This window comes from Lissotriton vulgaris, chromosome 12, assembly GCF_964263255.1.
Source record: "Lissotriton vulgaris chromosome 12, aLisVul1.2, whole genome shotgun sequence".
Taxonomy (NCBI): domain Eukaryota; kingdom Metazoa; phylum Chordata; class Amphibia; order Caudata; family Salamandridae; genus Lissotriton; species Lissotriton vulgaris.
This window is the reverse complement of record NC_141700.1, coordinates 88,243,830-88,262,879: the sequence shown is the minus strand read 5'-3', so window position 1 is coordinate 88,262,879 and position 19,050 is coordinate 88,243,830. Positions and strand designations below refer to the sequence as shown.

The following is a 19,050-nucleotide window of genomic DNA, read 5'->3' as shown; positions in this document are numbered from 1 at the left end:
AGCTCCCGAGGTTTCCTCGACGCTGTGCTTTGGGGTTTGAGAAGCCCCATCCCCAAGTAGCCTGTGCTCAAAAAATCACCTCTCCACACTCTCCGAGTGCTGCGTGGGGCCCTTTTGCACTTTTCCTGTTTGATGCGTTGTCCGGTCACTTGCCCGTTGGCTAGTGGCCTCTGTGACGACGAAACATCAAAACTACACTGCTGGTCTGGTTGCTCCAGACTGGCCCCAGCTCTCCTGAAAAGGAGCCATCGATTTGAGCTTCCCAGTCCGATTAAGAAGACATCTTCGCATCCTGCGTGGGTTGCCTTTGCCAAGGCTTGGTGACTCTGAATCGAGTACCGACACCGCCGACAGCAAGAGCCTTTGTGGGACAGCTCTTGTTTACCAGCTGGTCACCCTCGATCCTTCCTGGTCCACATGGCAGCGGAGACAAACACCTCAACATCACCTGATTGCAACCCGACATCACCTGGTTCCTTCATGGTTCCTCGCTGGTCACTGGCTAGTGACCCGAACATTGTCCCCTCTGCTTTCAGGTACTCTACATCTTCGATCCACCCTTGGATCCAACCGGACTCGTCTTTCCTGGCCGCCTGCAGCATCTTCATCTCCAGGCTCCATAGAACTTCACGACGAAACCCGACACACTTTGGCATCTATGCACCTGCTTCCTGTGGGTGAAGTAACAATATAACTCTGGTGCTCCTGTAGTGGTTTACACCTCTAGTATCCTAGTTTCAAGTGGCTAAGTTCTAGTCCAGTCGGAAGTCTCCGAAACCTATAACTTTCTGATTTTTACGCACTATTGACTTGTATGGTAAACGCGGTTGCCTATAGACTCTGCACCCGTATCCTGTGGGCCTCTCCCGACCTAACCTTCATTAGTCCAGTGTAGTCCCAGCGATTTCCAAGGCCCTAGGCCTGTTCATTGTTCATGACGTGGTACTTATACCACTTTATTAATATATGGTTTGAGTGGCCACCCGGCCTATCCATAATTGTGCAGCTTATTGTATGTTATACTGTGTTCTTTGTTTAACGCTTGTGCTTCTGTGCTCATAAAGATCTAAGGGGATTATTCTAGAAATAAATACATATATTTTGTATTATATAACTTGTGTGATGTCCTTTCATTTGGTATTAAAAGGGATTGCATATGGTAAAACAGCTGGCTTCACATGCCCTCTTGAGTTTAGCCTAAGACTGCTTTGTCCACGCTACCATTAGGATAGCTGGTTTATAAGGTTGACTTACAACCAATCACCATAAGGGTCGTTTGGACTGGTGCAAGGTGCTTACTAGAATAGTGAACACCATATATCAGGCCAACTTCTCACAATCATGGTTAATAGGTAGCATTGGTAAATGCATTTGGCAGCACTGGCAGCGACAGTGGGCGGTGTATCTGTGGTTACCTCTTGAGCATGTCTTGGGCCCAGGCATGCAGCACAGTCAGTCTTGGCCCAGGTTCACACAGCACAGCAATCCCCTGCCGCCTCAAATGAGTTGGTACTCCTTTAATATTAATGTAGCGAGCATGAACAACATTTAATTTTTTAGTATGCACTTTACATGAGCTAAACACCAGCTGAATAAACGTACACACTTTCTATTAGACTTGTTTGCGTACTTGATCTTTGCCTTGTAATAATTGTGCATTTACATTCTATCTAGAGCTTCCTTTTGTTGTTTTGTTATTTCTGCTTTATAAACGCTCACTTTTGGCATATAAGGCAACCTTTGCTTTCCCTATTTTTGAAGTCGCGATGTTAAATGGTATACACCCTTCTCCCTCGTAGAGCTCTCCTGCTCTCCAACTAAATTCGAGACTGTGGTTGTGGAGAATCCGAATGGGGCGGAGCTTGTGCAGACCGTGGAAAGCTGCGACATGAGACAGTCCTGCTACCGTGTAGCACACCTGCAATTTTACTATGAGACGGCCTACAGCGCCGCTGGACAGAAGGAGGAGCGTCTGAAGGTAACCGAGAAGGGCTGTAGCCTATTTCTGAGCACTACCAATTTTCTTCTAATATTTGTTGTTGTAGTAATTTTTGTAAGAGGTCAAGTCATTGTAGTTGCAGTAGTAGTTGTGGTATAAGTAGCTGTAGTAGTAGTTGTAGTAGTTGTATTAGTAGTAGTGGTCGTTGTGGTATAAGTAATTGCAGTAGTATGTGTCATAGTAGTTCTGGTTTTAGTAGTACTAGTAATTGTATTCATAGAATTAGTTGTGGTGTACTATAGGTATAGTAGTAGTTGTGGTTGTACTAATAGTTGTATTTGTAATGGTAATTATAGTAGTAGTTGTGGTATTAGTAGAAGTTTTAGTAACTACGATAGTTGTGGTTGTGGTAGTAGTTGAAATAGTCACAGTAGTTCTAATAGTAGTAGGTGTGGTATTGGTAGTAGTAGGCATAGTAGTTGTGTTGTTATAGTAGTTGTTGTATTAGTAGCAGTAATTGTTGTAGTATTTGTGTTATTAGCAGTTGTAGTAGTAGTTGTGGTTGCTGTAGTAATACTAGTGGTTGTAGTAGTAGTTATTGTTATATTGATTTGTTTGGGAATGCTTTGCGACATAAAGGCCATTCCAAAGGGCTGGATCTTTCAAAAGTCGCAGTTTAACATCTCGAAAAACATGTACCACTGAGTCAGCAGTTGTCGCTCAGGTTGGATGTGTGGGATTGGGCGCGTAGGTGCGTAGAGCAGTGTTAACTCAGACCTACCTGCATTTTGGAAATTATGCAGTGTAAATATTGAATATCATTTTTTTATTATTTTCTTTTATTAGGCCGTTGTGATGGTATAATGACAGGTCATAGGACCAGTCAGCAGTATCAAAGCACAAACAAGGCATCAGTACAGGTTAGCATATTACAGCGCAGCACATAATATGAGACAGGAAGACCATCAGCATTTTCCTCAGGTTCGACTGAGGGGGGGGAGACAGATATTTCCTCTGGAGACATTCCACTTTGCCCATTTATGGTCCCACTTCGCCGGGCACCCTCGATGCTTGAGCACATCTTTTTCTGCTATCAGAGCATTGTCCTTGGCTCACTTCGAGTATTTCGGCGGGGCACCGGTTCCCACCCCTGAGCAATGTTTCTTTTTGCTAGTGCAAACCCCAGGAAGGCCCATGTACGTTCGGTACTGGTCAGGCCCGTAGCTTCCCATACATCCAGGAGACAGAGTTGTGGGGATAGTGTGATAGATTTCCTGCCCACTCTCACCAGCTCTAAGTCAATTTTCCCCCAGTATGGTTGCAGCTGTGAGCATTTTTAATAGGTAAGGACATTTACTTCATTTTTCTTGAGGTCGAAAGATACCAGTGCAGGTCTCAAAACACAGTACATGTAGGTGGCTGGACTAGTTCCATTACTTAAATGACAGAAATCTAACACACCTAAAGATACTCGCAAGTCTGTGTTTGCAGAGACATGGGCCTACGCGGAGCTGAGACACACTTTTTTTGGCTGCATGAGTCAAAGAATTCACAAGCCTTCCAGGCGGAACTTCTTGCTGCTTTAACTCCCCTTAGGTGAGTCTGTCTCCATTAATGCACTCCCCCCCCAAAAAAAAGTTTCATCATTTAGGAAAATCAGAAAGAAGAGCGTTAGGATAATTGGGAACTTTCACCAGTGTATTTTCTTTTTCTTTTTTTATTCTCACTGAAAATGTCTCCAAAATAAAGGCTTCCCTTCCCACACATCCCCCTTAACACTTGGCGTAGCACTTCTACCTATTGAATTGAAGTGCGAGCTTTAAAGCAGAGATAATAAGTGTGGGAAAAGCATTGCAAATGTTTGTGAAGGCCAAAAGCAAACACTCTGTGGGTGTCAACGCCTCTTGCATGCCCACTCTCCTGAGAAAAGACTCTCACCTCCGCAGTACGCTTAAGACGGCAACAAATCTGCAATTGGGCATTCATTTTCCAGATTTAACATTTTTCGACTATCATTGCTTGTAGTGAGCCATTAACAAAGGATGTAAATCCATAGGCGAGGCAGCTGGATTGCTGTCACGGTCCACAGTTAGAAATGGTACTGAAAGAGAGATCACGTTGATAATGTATTCTGTCCAGGATCACACGGTGTGCTTAAGATGGGAAACAGGGATAAGAAGCAAGCTCGTTAAATTGGGTGCTCGACCACAGTTCTCCTGAGTTCGCATCTCTCTCTCTCTTTCTCTCTCCTCTCTTCTTTCTCCTCTCTTCTCTCTCTCTCTCGCTCTCTCTCCCCTCTCTCTTCTCTCTCCCTCTCTCTCTCTCCCTCTCTCTCTCTCTCTCTCTCTCTCCCCTCTCATCTCTTCCCTCTCCTCTCTTGCTCTCTCGATCTCTTGCTCTTTTCTCTCTCCACGTTACATTTCTTGTTCTAACTCTCTTTCTCTACTTAATGCATCTCTCTCTCTTTCCTCTCAATAAAGTTCTCTCTCTTTCCTTCTTTTTCCCTCTAAATACATTTCCGGGCTAAAAGTCCAGGCCCTCAGTTGTAGTCAGAGGCGCTTTCCGGACTGTCCTCATCCCACGGAACTGCAGCCCTGGTAAATGTACCCCCCTGAGTATGTTGATTCCCCTGACAAACCAACAGAGCGCTCCCCTCCATGTGAACAGCTGGTCCAGGCTGCAGGACTCCCCTCCACCAGCAGGGGGTGCGGGTGCGACGCTTGCTAATGGCTTTGTCTTGTTAATGTTGCAGGAAATTGATGTTGGCCGATGCCTGGGGAGCTGTTCGGCAGGAAACCACTGCCTGCTCAGGTAAGCACACAGCTGTGCGGCGCTACCACCCCTGCGGGTGAGAGGGGGGGAGGGGGGGGGGAGGGGGGGCGGGGGTTGAGATCGACTTTACTACTGTAACACTTGGGAAGGGGAGGGTGAGAGAAAGGAAGCGAAACGGAGGGTCGGAGGCACAAAGATACACAGACAGAGAGATGGGGATACAGAGGAAGAGATGGAGAGAGTAAAAGAAAGACAGAGAGAGGCTGAGAAAGAAAGACAGAGGACAGAAAAAACCAGTCGTCTCGTCCGTTCACAAAATGTGCATTGTAGACCCGCACCGCTGTCTGCCATGCCTAGGAGGCCAACAGTGACATACTGCTCTGGCCGCTCCGTCTGATGGCCTCGCTGCCTGGTAGGGGTTGGGGAGGGTTCAAATCCCATTTGGCACCAATCGAGGCAATACTTGCTAATCCTCAGTTCCGATTGGACGTTGTATGCAGCCACGAGCTTCAAACTTAAATGGGTGGGTGCGTGGATGGATGGATGGCAGGATGGATGGAGGGTTGATGGATGGGTGGACGACGGCCATAGTGGGTGGGTGGATGAATGGATGGCAGAGTGGATGGATGAATGGATGGCAGAGTGGATGGATGTGTGGGTAGGTGGCACAGTGGATGGATGGATTGATGGATGGCAGGCAGGCACAGTGGATGGATGGCACAGTCGATGGACAAATGGGTGGATGGATGGATGCCAAGAATGCAATAGTGTCTTAACTTTTGTTAGTGATAGGAACCCGTTCTGTCAGAAATCAACTTGCATCCTGCGAAATTCATGTCCTACTTCTGAGAGCTCAAAGGGCAGCCTCATTTCTACTGTACTTCAGACAACAACCAGTTGGGGATACTCCAGATTTCCATGTCGGCCAGTTCAGCTCAGAGAGTCCATTAATTACCAGTGCCCCGGCATCTGTCCCTTCCAGGTGGTATTTCGTACTGCCAAGTGGTTCCAAAATAGCGCCAAAAATTGTAAAAATATCCTCCGTGTTGTGTGTCTCAAAGATCTATTCATTGCGACCATCACCCACTACCCAAAATGATGTGGCAAGTAAAAAATGTTGAAAGCTACATGCAGGCCTTTGACCGACAAAGGCACATTCGAAGGGACGCACGCTTTATACCATGATATTGATCTGGTGAGCTAATTTAGGATTACGCAAAGAGATTACTAAATATTTCTGATTTCTGTGCTCATTTTCTCCAGGGCATAAGTTGCCTCCTACCTCCTCATCAGAGCTTTAAAAACGCAATAAACATGCAATTCAGCAAGTGCAATATTTCGCTTTTCCAAAGGTTTTATGACTTTACGACATTTCATTGGATGTGTAACACCACATAGCCTAAATGTAGTAGCCTCATTACTGCATCGTGTTATTACGAAGGGTTTGGTTCTCAACTCTGTTTGAGCACCTCCATATATGATTTGAACTCGTTGAGGACCCTTAGACCCAAAAAAATGGAATCTGATTATGAATCTCAAATACTTTTGCTTGTGCCTTGATTCTGGCAAGAAGACCCTAAACTAAGGGATGAGGGGTGTCGAGAGACGGCCTGTGTACCCTGCTGGACGGTTGTACGTCAGTACAATGCGATCTTTTTGATCGCAGTACTTTACGACGCAGCCATTACAATGCAAGTCGTTACAACGACTTGCGTTGGAGGGATCTGGATTGTGGATTAATTTAATTTTCTATTCCAGCTCCAGCACACGTAACAGTAGGGAAGGTGTTGGAATAGAAAATCAAACTATTCCTTAAGCAAGAGCACCCTCCAACGCAAGTCGTAGTAACGACTTGTGTTGTAATGGCTGCGTCGTAAAGGTCGCGCAGTGTAAACACCGCGTTGTAAAGGATGTTTCCCCTGCTGGACCTGCTATGCATCATGGCTTTAGGGGCGTCTCATGTTGAGAACAGAGGCCCTCTGGCTTATAAGAAACTAGTACTACATTTATAGGAAATATCTCAGTTAGTTACATGTTAGTTTTGTCGTATGTGATTCACTGTTCCCAGCACTATTGACGTTACAGGTGCGCTGGTCAAGATTCCTCCCAAATTTCCTGTATTCTTGTCTTTACATGTCTGCTGTGAATAATGTTTTGGAATATCTTTGGAATGAAGAAATTAAGGTATAGGGAAATTAAGAAATAAGGATTGTTATATCTTATCTCTTTTTTTTATTAGGGACACTAGGAACAAAGACCACTGCCTGGTCTGGGCAGAGGGGGAGACTCACGGCTGTGTACCCGACGAGTATGAGACGCATGTTTTCCGGACCCGGAATGGGCACATCCGCACCGTCTTCGCTATCCAAACCTGTAAATGCCAGTGATACAGACCAGCGACAGACCGATGAGGGGCACCCCCGACCTACATCGCGGCTTGTACAGGAGCATGGAGTGTACAGCAACCGACAAACTATCGAAAGATATCTGCAATAACTTTCTCCACCTTGTACAGAAAAACGATGTTCTACTTGCCGTCCTCCACCAAAGTCTCTGATAGGCCGGTTACTTCTAGGCTTATGACTAGGCTAGACCCTTTCTGCCAAATCATCATATTGCATCATTAAAACATTGAAGAGAACATCCTTGGATTCCCGTGTAGAAGCATGAGATATCACACCAAAGTGTACAGCAGAGAGCCACGTGGATCAATTCTTCAACATAGATGTCATGGGATATTATTTGTCCAGTTCTGAATAACAAAACAATCAGCATCTTCAGTACTGCTCATCGAAGCCAAGGTATTAAGGACTTATGATGAAGGGATTTAGAACAAGTTCTCCATCGCCAATCACCAATTTAAGAAAGTACCAAATTGTACACAATAGACGCCCTCCAGATGACATAGGTTGTCAATAAGGAAAACTACTCTGGTGCTGCAAAAGGAATGTATGTCCTCTGAGGTCTCAATATCAAAAAAACTAAATTTCTTTATTTGCTTTCAGAAAAAAAAAGTAAGTCAGCCACCAGCCTAATTTTTGTCCTTCAGAATGAGTTCTGGAGTGCCATCAATGGGTTCAGACTCCATTTAGTTTCTTTGGTTTCAGACTCCATTTAGTTTAATTGGTTTCAGACTCCATTTAGTTTCATTGGTTTCAGACTCCATTTAGTTTCATTGGTTTCAGACTCCATATAGTTTCATTGCATGCATACATGGTAAATATGTGGCAGGGAATTGGCCTTTGTGGACCAATGTTGGACAGCATAGAACCAAATAATTTGTATTCCTAGACAGGGTTACAACTATGGCTTGTCAGCAGAACATGGCAGCTCTCTCCCGGAAGTCCCCACCCTCCAGAGGGCAAGATCTAAATCGGGAGAGAATTACCTATGTGTGGCCAGCAAAACGCAGGCTCTGTTAGTAAGGGCGGGCGAGAGTTTGAGACTTAAAAGTGTTGCTATTAAGATTGTTCCCCCAGTACACTTCTATAGCCGCTCCTTGAAATATTGCCTTTTACTGTAAGTTCAGTTTTATGCAAAGACACCAAATAACACTTTATAGATTGCTTTCGCCCAGCTACAGATGACGTCACAATACTTTGGTCTTTGTGGACGGGACAACCAGCTGCAGGAAATTGTCTGGTGCGGGCTATATCTAGACACAAAATGGACGTTCAGGGGGGAGAGCTACTTAAAATGGACGTTCAGGGGACCGAGCTACTTAAAATGGACGTTCAGGGGACTGAGCTACTTAAAATGGACGTTCAGGGGACTGAGCTACTTAAAATGGAATCTCGGGCAAAGCCGAGCAAAATTCAAGAAAACAATATTCCTAGGAACAGTCACACAAACCATAGACACAGCAAACGGTAGCAGATGCTTTTCATCTCTAATTACAGTTATCGAGGAAATACTGTCCAAGACAAACACTATAAAATATATTGTACCCTTAATGGCGTGAGCACACACACCTGGAGGGGAAGCCTTGCCCCAGGTTGGTGGCAGAGGGCTGAGCCATACATCCCTGTCTGTACCCAACTGGGAGGCTAAGCACACACTTTCCCACAGTTAGGCCAGTAGTGCCAAAAGGGACCGACATAAAGGTTGTCTGTTTGTAGAGCTGTGTGTCTTGAACTCTTAAGAAGCTGCAAAATCCCAGCGCCAGTTTAAGTACAAGTTACACAATTGCAAATGGCAGCATTGCTCGTTTTGCACCTTTTTTTTGGTACCTTTGTTAGAGAGTAGAGCAAGGCCCTTTTTTGGCACCAGGCCTCACCAAAAAGACCAAACTACATTTACTTAGTTTTTGATGCTTTCATTTGAAATAGAGAGAAACTGAAACATTTTCTCCAAATTTAAAATTAGATCATTTAAACAAAATCAATATGTTTCGTTTTCTCTTATGGATGCAGAATACGTTTTGCAAAATCAGTTTTATTTCTTTTTTTATTTTTACAAAGATTATTCATGAGTCGTTTTCATGTGTTAAACACTATATTACACACATAAAATGATTTTTAATCAAACTATGTCATAAATCGTTTGCAATAACTATAGGTCTGATTTACAGGGCAGTGTTAACATAGAATGTGCTGTGAAACAGGAGAATTAACCTTTTCTGTCTCCGGCAATATATTTTCCTCATTCCGCGTTAAGGGCATGGTGAACATTTTTTGGTGTAGATTTTCCTTGTGTGGCCAGGTCATTCATATATAATTGTACCAGAAAAGGGTGGAGTTTTACCGATTTATAATAGCCGGTCTTCCACCATGTCTGGTAGGGTTACATCCATGCGATACCACCATGGGAAGCGTTTTTGAATACTAGCTGTGATATTTAACTATAATCCCAGACATGATTGGACTCCCGAGTATTTTAGGGGTACCAAACATATAGGCACTAACAATCAACAAAACCAAGGGTTACATTTCCAACCTCTCATTTTGGTGGCTGGAATTCAACCCGTCAACATAAAGGTCAGACAATTTTTCCACAATAGGATCTCCACTTCTAGCAGAGACAAACCCTTTGTGGGGAAACTCTGCCATCCTGGTAGGAAATTTAACTCTGGCACATTTTCCAAGGCTGCTCGAAGGAGAAGACATGTCTAGCAGAAAATAAACTTGCCAATCAATATACTATAGCTGGCAGCATGGGTTATGGTTTACATCCAAATCTGTGTGTTCTAATTATTCTCACACAGAGGCAAAAACTTTGTGAAAGAGAATTTGCTATATTTTATACAAATGCAAGGTTTATGTAAACTGCCAAGAGGCATTTTATATGTTGTGGTAGTATATTTCTTACATATTTAGAAAGTGAAAATAGAGATTTGTTCATTCAATTACAAACAAATACTCCATACGAAGTGCCCATATGCTATATCTTAATGTGAAAGCCGGCCTGCCTTTGTTCTGGCAAGCATGCAGTCTAGGCAGTCATTGTATGTGTCCACATATGGTGGAGGGGTTAATTCGTGTCCCTGTCATTGCTCGGCATTTGCGGTATAGTTATAATGAATAGAGGTGGCCTGGGGATAGAATTTCAAATACCTGTGCATAAGGGATACAGCACACACACACACATCTCATAATTATCACTGTCTTGTTCAATAGAGACATTGCATCCTTACCCAAGTCCTCCATTTAGGAATGACTAACATAACAATATTAAATCTATATATGTTAAGGATAAAAAAAAGTTGCGGTCTAAATTCTGAAGCACTGGTCTTCATCAGAACGTCTAAGAACAAATGTTAATCCCATCTCTACCTTTTTGTGTGTTACTTCTAACGAAAAACACTACAATAATTTCTTTCAATAATAAACTTGATATTCAGTGGCATAGAAAACCGATATTTCTATTTATGTCTTCATGACTTACGAGATAGTTGTTTTGGCCTGTTTAGTATTTCACATATTACACTGTTTTGAAAGAGGGGACTCATAGTACTGCTGAGTACAAATCATTATCACACTTCTAAAAAGATAGGAATATGTAAATATAATAAGAAAACCATTAAGTGAGATGTAACCTGAAAGAGCATCCATTTCCTCTGGATTTAACATACATTAGCTCAGCCTCCAAATATTAGAAACAGGAAAGTGTTATTTTCAATTATCTGCACTTTTTTGCATGAATAATGCACATCTAATATATTTGAACAAAAACTCGGTGTGTCAAATTTCTGCAGCTTAATTATATATTGTTTATAACTTAAGCAACAAAATCACACTTAGGATTCTACATTTTTTGATAATAGTTTTTACAAAAGACAAACTAAAAAAAAGTGCAGCAGGAGTAGGGATTGCTTTGACAATCTTATAAATTGTAAGCCACAAACGCATCATCTACAAAATGTAAACATAAATATGATCAAATAAATATTGTATTTTTGTATGGTAAAGTTTCCTGTTTATGAAATGTGTACATTTTTATGTCTTATTGTATTGTTACATGCCTATATGTTATGTGTTGCCGTAAAACACTTATTCATATATATGTACATCACAAATAATTTTATAAATAAATGACATAAGTAAAAGAAGTGTTGTGATGCGAAGTACTGTGGCTTAGTGGGAGATACTAGCCTCCAAAAATGGGTATTTGTGGATGGATAGGGCGTGATTCTGGGGTGTTAATGGATATCAATTGGTGGACATTAGAGAGATTGCACATAGAGATCAGAAATTATAGTATAAATCAGTAGTTGGATTAACTTCTTCTTTGTCCCAAAGAATAGATGGTCTTTTATTTAGCAGGGCACAGCAAAAACGAATGGCAATATGATCCTATGCAAATCTCTGTAATTTAACGTAAATTACCTATTTTTCGACGCATTCATTTTTAAGGATGATCATAAAGGGTTAAACATAACAGAGGGAATCAAACATTGGTTATATAGTTTCTTTAGAGGACCCGGATTGCCAACCTTTTGCAGGATTCAGAGGTGAGTTTGAATAACTAAAATATTAAAAAACAGGTGAAACATTGGTAATCGCCAGTTACTGAACAAGAAATGTGTTACTTACCTGTAACTGCAGTTATCCAGTATTGGTGTCTTTCATAGATTCACATGCCTGAATCATTCCCCGTCGTCGAGACGGGAGTCTCCGGTACATAGAAAAGTAATGTCCTATAAACATACATAGAGAATAGTAGGCCTAAAGGCCTCACCTTAGTAACATATCCATGTCCGTTTGTAAAAAGGACCAAACTCTAGTTAAGAGCCAATCAGCTATCACCTCCCTCTAGAACCTTCCTGGCAGGAGCCTCAGTCCCTCAGATTTTCGTACGCACTAAGCTAAGTAGTCGTGACACTGAGAGAGTTAGGTGAGTCCTTCCAGGGAAGGCGGGAGGGTTGCATGTGAATCTATGAAAGACACCAATACTGGATAACTGCAGTTACAGGTAAGTAACGCATTTCTTATCCAGTATTATGGGTGTCTTTCATAGATTCACATGCCTGAATCAGAGTAGCAAGCAATGCAGAGTGCACATTTCTGATGGTACAGCATATTCAAGTCATTAGATAATACATATCATTCGACTATGAACCACCAATAAATGTCAACAATAAGCATCAGCATAGAAATGTGCATATCAGAGAAGGATGGAGGGACGGAGGAAGGCTCACCTTACTGAAATAGATGGCGTAATACTGCTTGTCCCACTGCTGCATCCTTCATCAGCTCTGTGTCCAGGCAGTAATGCCTAGTGAAGGTGTGCGGCAACTTCCATGTTGCCGCCCTGCAAATGTCAACGACTGGCACCCCTGCAAAGAGTGCCATAGATGTAGACATAGCTCTTGTAGACTGAGCTCTGACTTTAGACTGTAATGGCTGTCCAGCTCTGTCATGACAGAAAGCAATTGCTGAAGAGATCCATCTGGAGATACTCTGTTTGGTAAGCGGTAGACCCTTCCTAGGTCTACTGAAAGCTATGAAGAGTTGATTAGACTTCCTGAAGGGTTTGGTGTTATCAATGTAAAATTTCAAGCACCTTCTAAGGTCTAACGAATGCAGCAACCTCTCAGCTGCAGTGCTGGGGTTTGGAAAGAATGATTTTAGGATTACAGGCTCGTTCAAGTGGAAGTCCGACAGGACTTTAGGGATGAATTTAGGATTGGTTCTCAAAATCACCCTGTCGTCTTTGAACTGTAGAAAGGGATCCTGGATGGAAAATGCCTGCATTTCACTGACCCTCCTGGCAGATGTAAGCGCTAGGAGGAGAGCTGTCTTCCACGAGATGTATTTTAGGTCAGCCTTGTGTATAGGTTCGAACGGATGCTTCATAAGCTGTTTAAGAACCACATTTAGATGCCATGTTGGTGGTATCATCCGTACTGGTGGGAAAGATCTGTATAGTCCTTTCAGGAATTGTTTAATTAGTCTGCTAGACCAGAGAGAGGGACCCTTAGGAGTCCTTTTAAAACGTGATATTGCTGCCAAGCGTACCTTAATGGAGGAGTGGGCTAGGCCCGACTGTGCCAGATATAGTAGATAAGGCAAGATTTGTTCTGGAGAGGAGGAAAAGGCCGAATTCCTCGGTCCGCACACCATACACAAAAGCGCTTCCACTTCAGGTAATATGTCTTGTTAGTGCTATCTGCTCTTGCCTTGGCTAGAATATCCCTACAGTCTTGTGGTATGTTTAGACTGCTGAATTTTCAGAACTCAGGAGCCAGGCGGCTAACCTGAGAGACTTCAGATCCGGATGTTGAACCTGCTTGTTGTTCATTGTGAGCAGGGATGGATATTGGCATAGATGAATCGGTGTCTCTAGAGATAGACGATGGAGCTCCATGAACCAGTGTTGTCTTGGCCAGAATGGGGCTATCAGAATTAGAGTGCAAGGCTCCGCTTTCATCTTTCTGAGGACTCTGGGAAGCATCGGGAATGGCAGAAATGCGTAAGCAAAGACGTTGCGCCATGCGATGGAAAATGCATTCCCTAGGGACCCTGACTGGGGATGACAGCTTGCGAAGTGTGGGCATTTGGCGTCTTTCTGGTCGCAAATAGATCGATTCACGGCGATCCCCACTTGGAAAAGATCTGGTCGATAATTGCCTGGTCCATTTCCCATTCGTGCAACAATGTCCTCTGCCTGCTTAACGCGTCTGCAATCACATTGTCCTTGCCTGGGACATACTCCGCTCTTAGCGTTACATTGTGGAGAATGAGCCAATTCCAGATCTTTTGCGATTCTTGAGAGAGTGTCAGCGAACGCGTCCCTCCCTCTTTGTTTAGATAGTGCATCGTCGTAGTGTTGTCGGTCCTGATGAGCACTAGGGAGTTCTTGATCCTTGGCAAGAATGACTGTAGGGCCAGGAAAACTGCCCTCAGTTCAAGTAGGTTGATGATGAGATGTTTTTCCAGCTCTGACCATTTGCCACTTATCTGTAGTTCCTACAGGACAGCTCCCCAACCCTCCAAGGAGGCGCCCGTTGTGATGACATGAGGAGCTGCGGTAAATAGGAATGTTAATCCCTGCGAGAGGCTTCTTGATGACATCCACCATTGCAATGCCTTGATGATTCACACTGTAATAGTTATGCTGTCGTCGAACGACCCTGTGCATTGTGTCCATTGTCTGGACAAAGCCTCTTGTAGGGGGGTGCATCCGTAGACTGCATGTGGTATGAGTAGGATGCATGATGACATCATTCCCAAAAGGGCTTTGAAGATACAAACTGGCAAAGTTTTCTTCGAGGCTACTGTTAAGGCTAGAGAAAGGAGCTTGCGTTTTCGTTCCTGGGATGGAAACGCTTTTGCAGAACCTGTGTTCAGAGTTGCTCCGAGAAAGGTGATGATGCGAGAATGTTGTAAGGTGGACTTTTCTTGGTTGAGTGTAAGACCCAAGTGACTGAAGAGATTGAGACAGGCGTTGGAGGATCTGGAAGCACCTGCAAAGGATGGCGCCTTCACCAGCCAGTCGTCCAAATATGGGAAGACTTGGTGACCATGCTGCCTGAGGAAAGCTGCCACCGGGGAGAGACACTTGGTGAAGATGCGGGCCGCAGATTTGAGGCCAAAAGGTAGGACACAGAACTGGAAGTGCCTGCCCGCAACTGCAAACCTCAGGTATTTTTTGTGATTTTTGTGGACTAGAACATGAAAGTATGCGTCCTGTAAGTCCAGAGACGTCATGAAATCCCCTTCCTCTAGAAGATGCAAGATCTCCTGTATGGTGAACATGAGAAACGACTGCTTCTTTAAGAACTTGTTCAGCGCTCTGAGGTCTAGAATGGGCCTCCATTTCTTTTCCTTTTTCTGAATGAGAAAGAAGCGGGGGTAAAATCCCCTCCCCTTCTGAGACGATGGTACTCTCTCTATCACTCCTTTCCTGAGCATAATTGAGAGTTCTTGTAGAAGCAATCGTAGGTTCTTGTGATGCATTGGGCGAGGAGGAGTTCTCGGAGGGATACTTTTGAATTCCATGGAATGGCCAAATTGAATCAATTTAAGGACCCACATGTCCGTGGTAATTCTTTTCTAATTCTTGAGAAAATGTGTTAATTTTCCTCCAATCTTTAAAAATTCACCATAGACCATGGACTATGGTGACGGGACCCGTTGATGAGATCAGCGCTGGTATTACCAGGACCACGCCTTTGGAATTACCTGACTGGCGTTTTTGGTGTATAATTTATATTTTCTTGATCTGCCTGAATAAGGATTCACCCTTTGCGATTTGGATTTATTTCCCAATCTGCCCTCTCCAGTATTAGGAAGAGCATTGTACAGAGTTTACATTTGGTGAATTTTAGAGCATGCCATTCATTGGTAGCTACCCTCATTCTTGGGGTGTTGTCTCTCTGCAGTATAGGTTTTTGAAAACCTCTCCCCTCTCCCTCTCCTTTTGTCCTGAGGAAGACCCGTAGCTGAGGTGTTGAACCCCCCTCCAAAGGGCCAGGGTCGAAACGTCGACGATTCCCCCCCTTTCCTTGTTGCCTGCACCCCTTCCCCTGCCCCTTTTTGAAAACTGATACTAAAACTGTATGATTAATATACGTGGGTCTGGCATAATACTAAGGGAACAGAACCTTAGTCCTTGTTCGAAATCATTTGATTATCCTGGTTATTTTCTTTCTCTTTACTTTCACTTGAGCACAAAATCCTTTGCACTTTCTACTGCACCTGGCAAAATTCCCCCAACTTTTTGGGTTGTTTTTTTGTAAATATGTATATATGATTGTGAAATAAATTGCGAACTTATATTGCTATATACAAACTTAGTGTCATACAATTTGTTTTGGGTGGTTAGGATAATACTGCAAACGTATTTGGCTTGTTGTTTTCTGTCTCCTTCCTTTCCAGGATTAAGTCCTACAAAGGGTATAAAATGAATAATTCATCTATATGTGTTTGAAAAATTGTGTCTAGGACCACTTTGTTTTGATAACCTTTTAATAACAATGGTAGACGACAAGGGCTTACCCGCCCTCGACGATGTGGTAGTCGTCGTCGAAGAAGTTAACGTCGACAATGCCGTCGTCGTCGGGACTGTCGTCGTCGACGTTGAGACGTAGGCAGGAGATACAGCCTTCCTGAGCGCCGATGATGATGTCAATGAGGTCGTCGTCGACGACGGCGCTGGCTTTTTGAAGGTGTGAACCTCCTTGTCAGACGCTGATGATGACAGGACCTCTGAAGACTTTCTAGTTGTCTTCTTTGGAGGAGCGTCTTGAGGGCTAGGGGAAGCTACCCTTGGCCTTTTGAGAGACAGTTAAGAGGAGACTGAAGAGCTCTCACCTTCTTCAGAGGATTCCAGATTGTCTCTGTCCTTGAGCCTTTGGAGCCAGAGTAGAAGGCGTCCTTCCCAGTCCTTGAGTATCTTTGTGGAAAATGTTCTACATATTTTGCAGTCTTTAGATGAATGATCCGGGTACAGGCAATATAAGCATTTCTTGTGTTGGTCATCTATGTAGAGCCTTTTTTTTTACCACAAGAGCTACAGGCTCTAAAAAGACCCTTCTTATGAGTATCAGCCATAATGAATAGCTTTTACCTACAAAGGATCCAAATGTTTGAAGAAATAAAGCTTTAGAAGCAAACCTGAGCAGAACTCGGGTGGAGACTCCCTTAGCACAACGTGCAGTAGAAAATCTGAGGGACTGAGGCTCCTGCCAGGAAGGTTCTAGAGGGAGGTGATAGCTGATTGGCTCTTATCTAGAGTTTGGTCCTTTTTACAAAAGGACATGGATATGTTACTAAGGTGAGGCCTTTAGGCCTACTATTCTCTATGTATGTCTATAGGACATTAATTTTCTATGTACCGGAGACTCCCGTCTCGACAACGGGGAATGATTCAGGCATGTGAATCTATGAAAGACACCCATAATACTGGATAATGCATATCTTTTAGGCCTTCCCTACGGAAAGTGTAAGCTGTCTGTTATTGACAAACTTTGGGCCTCATTACGAGTTTGGCGGTGCGGGAGCCGACCGCTATGCCGGCAGCCCGCTACCGCACCACTAAACCCATGCTCAGGCCACCGGTCATATTACAAGTGTTTCTCGTGTCTGGTGCGCTTTTTTGGGTGGTCCCACGGCAGTGACTCTGAAAATGGGCACTGCAATGGGAACGCCAAAAAAGGTTCCTGCACAGCATGGACTGTAAAGTCCATGCTGTGCAGGAACTGTGGTGTAAGCACACGGGGGGCACATGCTGTGCAAACCTGCCTGCACCCCTGGGCCCAGAGGCACAAGGGGGCCCTGTAGGGCCCTATTTGTTTCCTCTCCCCCAAGGTTTTCATGGAGGAGGAACCGCCATGAAAACCATAGCTGAGAGGAACCTCATAATATGCTTGGCAGGACTGCAGCAGTCCAGCCAAGCATATCCCTGCCTCTACACTGCTGCGCCATCACCAGGGAACAGCGGTTCCCTGTTGGCATCCGAGCTGCAATGACAGTCCGACCGCCCCACTGGTAATGGGGCTATCGGAGCGCCGGTGGCTAGACTGCCACCACCACGCCTCCGTGAGTCTATCAGTCTTCAGACCACCAGACACACACACACACACACACACACACATATATATATATAATTGTTTTTTTACATGTGTATTATTATGGTTTCACTGCAACTTAAATAAAACTCCTTTCTCCACAAATCTTGATGTGTGTGCCATCATGTGGAGCAACATAACAGAGGCCCGGCAGTTCAATTTGACCATTCCTGTACCCTAACCTTAGGCCATCCATTCATTCTTCGGCCTCAGTTGCCATTTCTGCATTATTCTTTATTTTTATCAATTCATTTGTTTTATGAGGCCCACAAAATGACTGTCAGCCGTCTGACATCAGTAAAGTAAAAGAAAATTCCAATGTATCTGCCAGGACATCAGTAGGTGTGTGCATGCCTGACAGCATCATAAAATGTTTCTTTCTCATTCTAAAAGAAAAAGCATTATAAAACGACTGTCCATGGGTACTCATGCATGCTGGCACATCAGCAGCCATCTTGAATTTTCTTTTTATGTATGCGATGCAAACAAGAATTGATACATTTTAAATCCAACAGTTTAGTCTCTTCCTACAAATGGTCGACCTTTTGACTTGGTCAATGCTTGTCCTGTATTCTCTGTTCTCCTTCTGAAAAAAAAAGCATCTTATTTCTGATTAAGAAATCACCTGTCGACTCCACCAGTCCGTGATATGTCTTTATAATACATAAAAAATGTGAAGTGAAGAATGCTTTCAAATAGTCTATGTGTAGCATTACAATCCATAATTTCCGCCCACTGGGCCACTCTTGACAAAGACCCACATTATGCAAATGAGAACAGCCCCTGCTCTTCATGGAAATCCTGAATTGTCTAGTGAGGTCCACTCTAGAAGGGACCACAAGCAACTCCAGACCGGTTTCGTCCTGCTTAGGTCTCATCAGTTACTTATAGCTTGGATCCTTTGGCACAGTGAGCAAGGGACCCACGTCTGGGCATGAATTTGGAAACTTAGGGGGTTATATAATAAACACCAAAGGTGAGGGACTATTCCCATTTGAGCAGGACGAAGACAGATTTGCATATGGCTTGGTCTAATCTGAGGTGTCATGGTCGGCAAAGGAACGATTGGTTGGAATGCTGCCCGATCGATTGTCAGTGGTTGGGCTTATAGCAAGCATTCCCACCATCACCATTTGTGTGTTTGATATTCTGCCCTGAGAGGCCAAAGGTATGTCCAGAAGTAGGTCCCTCGCTTACTGTGCCACTGGAGCCAATCTGTACCCGACTGAAGAGGCCCAACAACTATGTATCCGGGGGTAAGTCAAGCACAGCTGCTTCTACTCAAGTTTCCTCTTTGGGTGGGAATAGAATGGTTACTGAAAGGAGATGG

General features: G+C 43.8%; 1 protein-coding gene across 1 annotated transcript in view; it reads left to right on the top strand.

The window, feature by feature from the left end:
* LOC147673434 (uncharacterized) overlaps positions 1-7,098 on the top strand; it is a 34,606-nt gene extending 27,508 nt beyond the window's left edge. Inside the window, exons 5-7 of the mRNA XM_086946353.1 lie at positions 1,800-1,978; positions 4,692-4,750; positions 6,951-7,098. Of these exons, the coding sequence (XP_086802479.1) occupies positions 1,800-1,978; positions 4,692-4,750; positions 6,951-7,098 (386 nt within the window). The remainder of the gene's footprint in view (positions 1-1,799; positions 1,979-4,691; positions 4,751-6,950) is intronic.
* Positions 7,099-19,050: the final 11,952 nt, after the last annotated feature.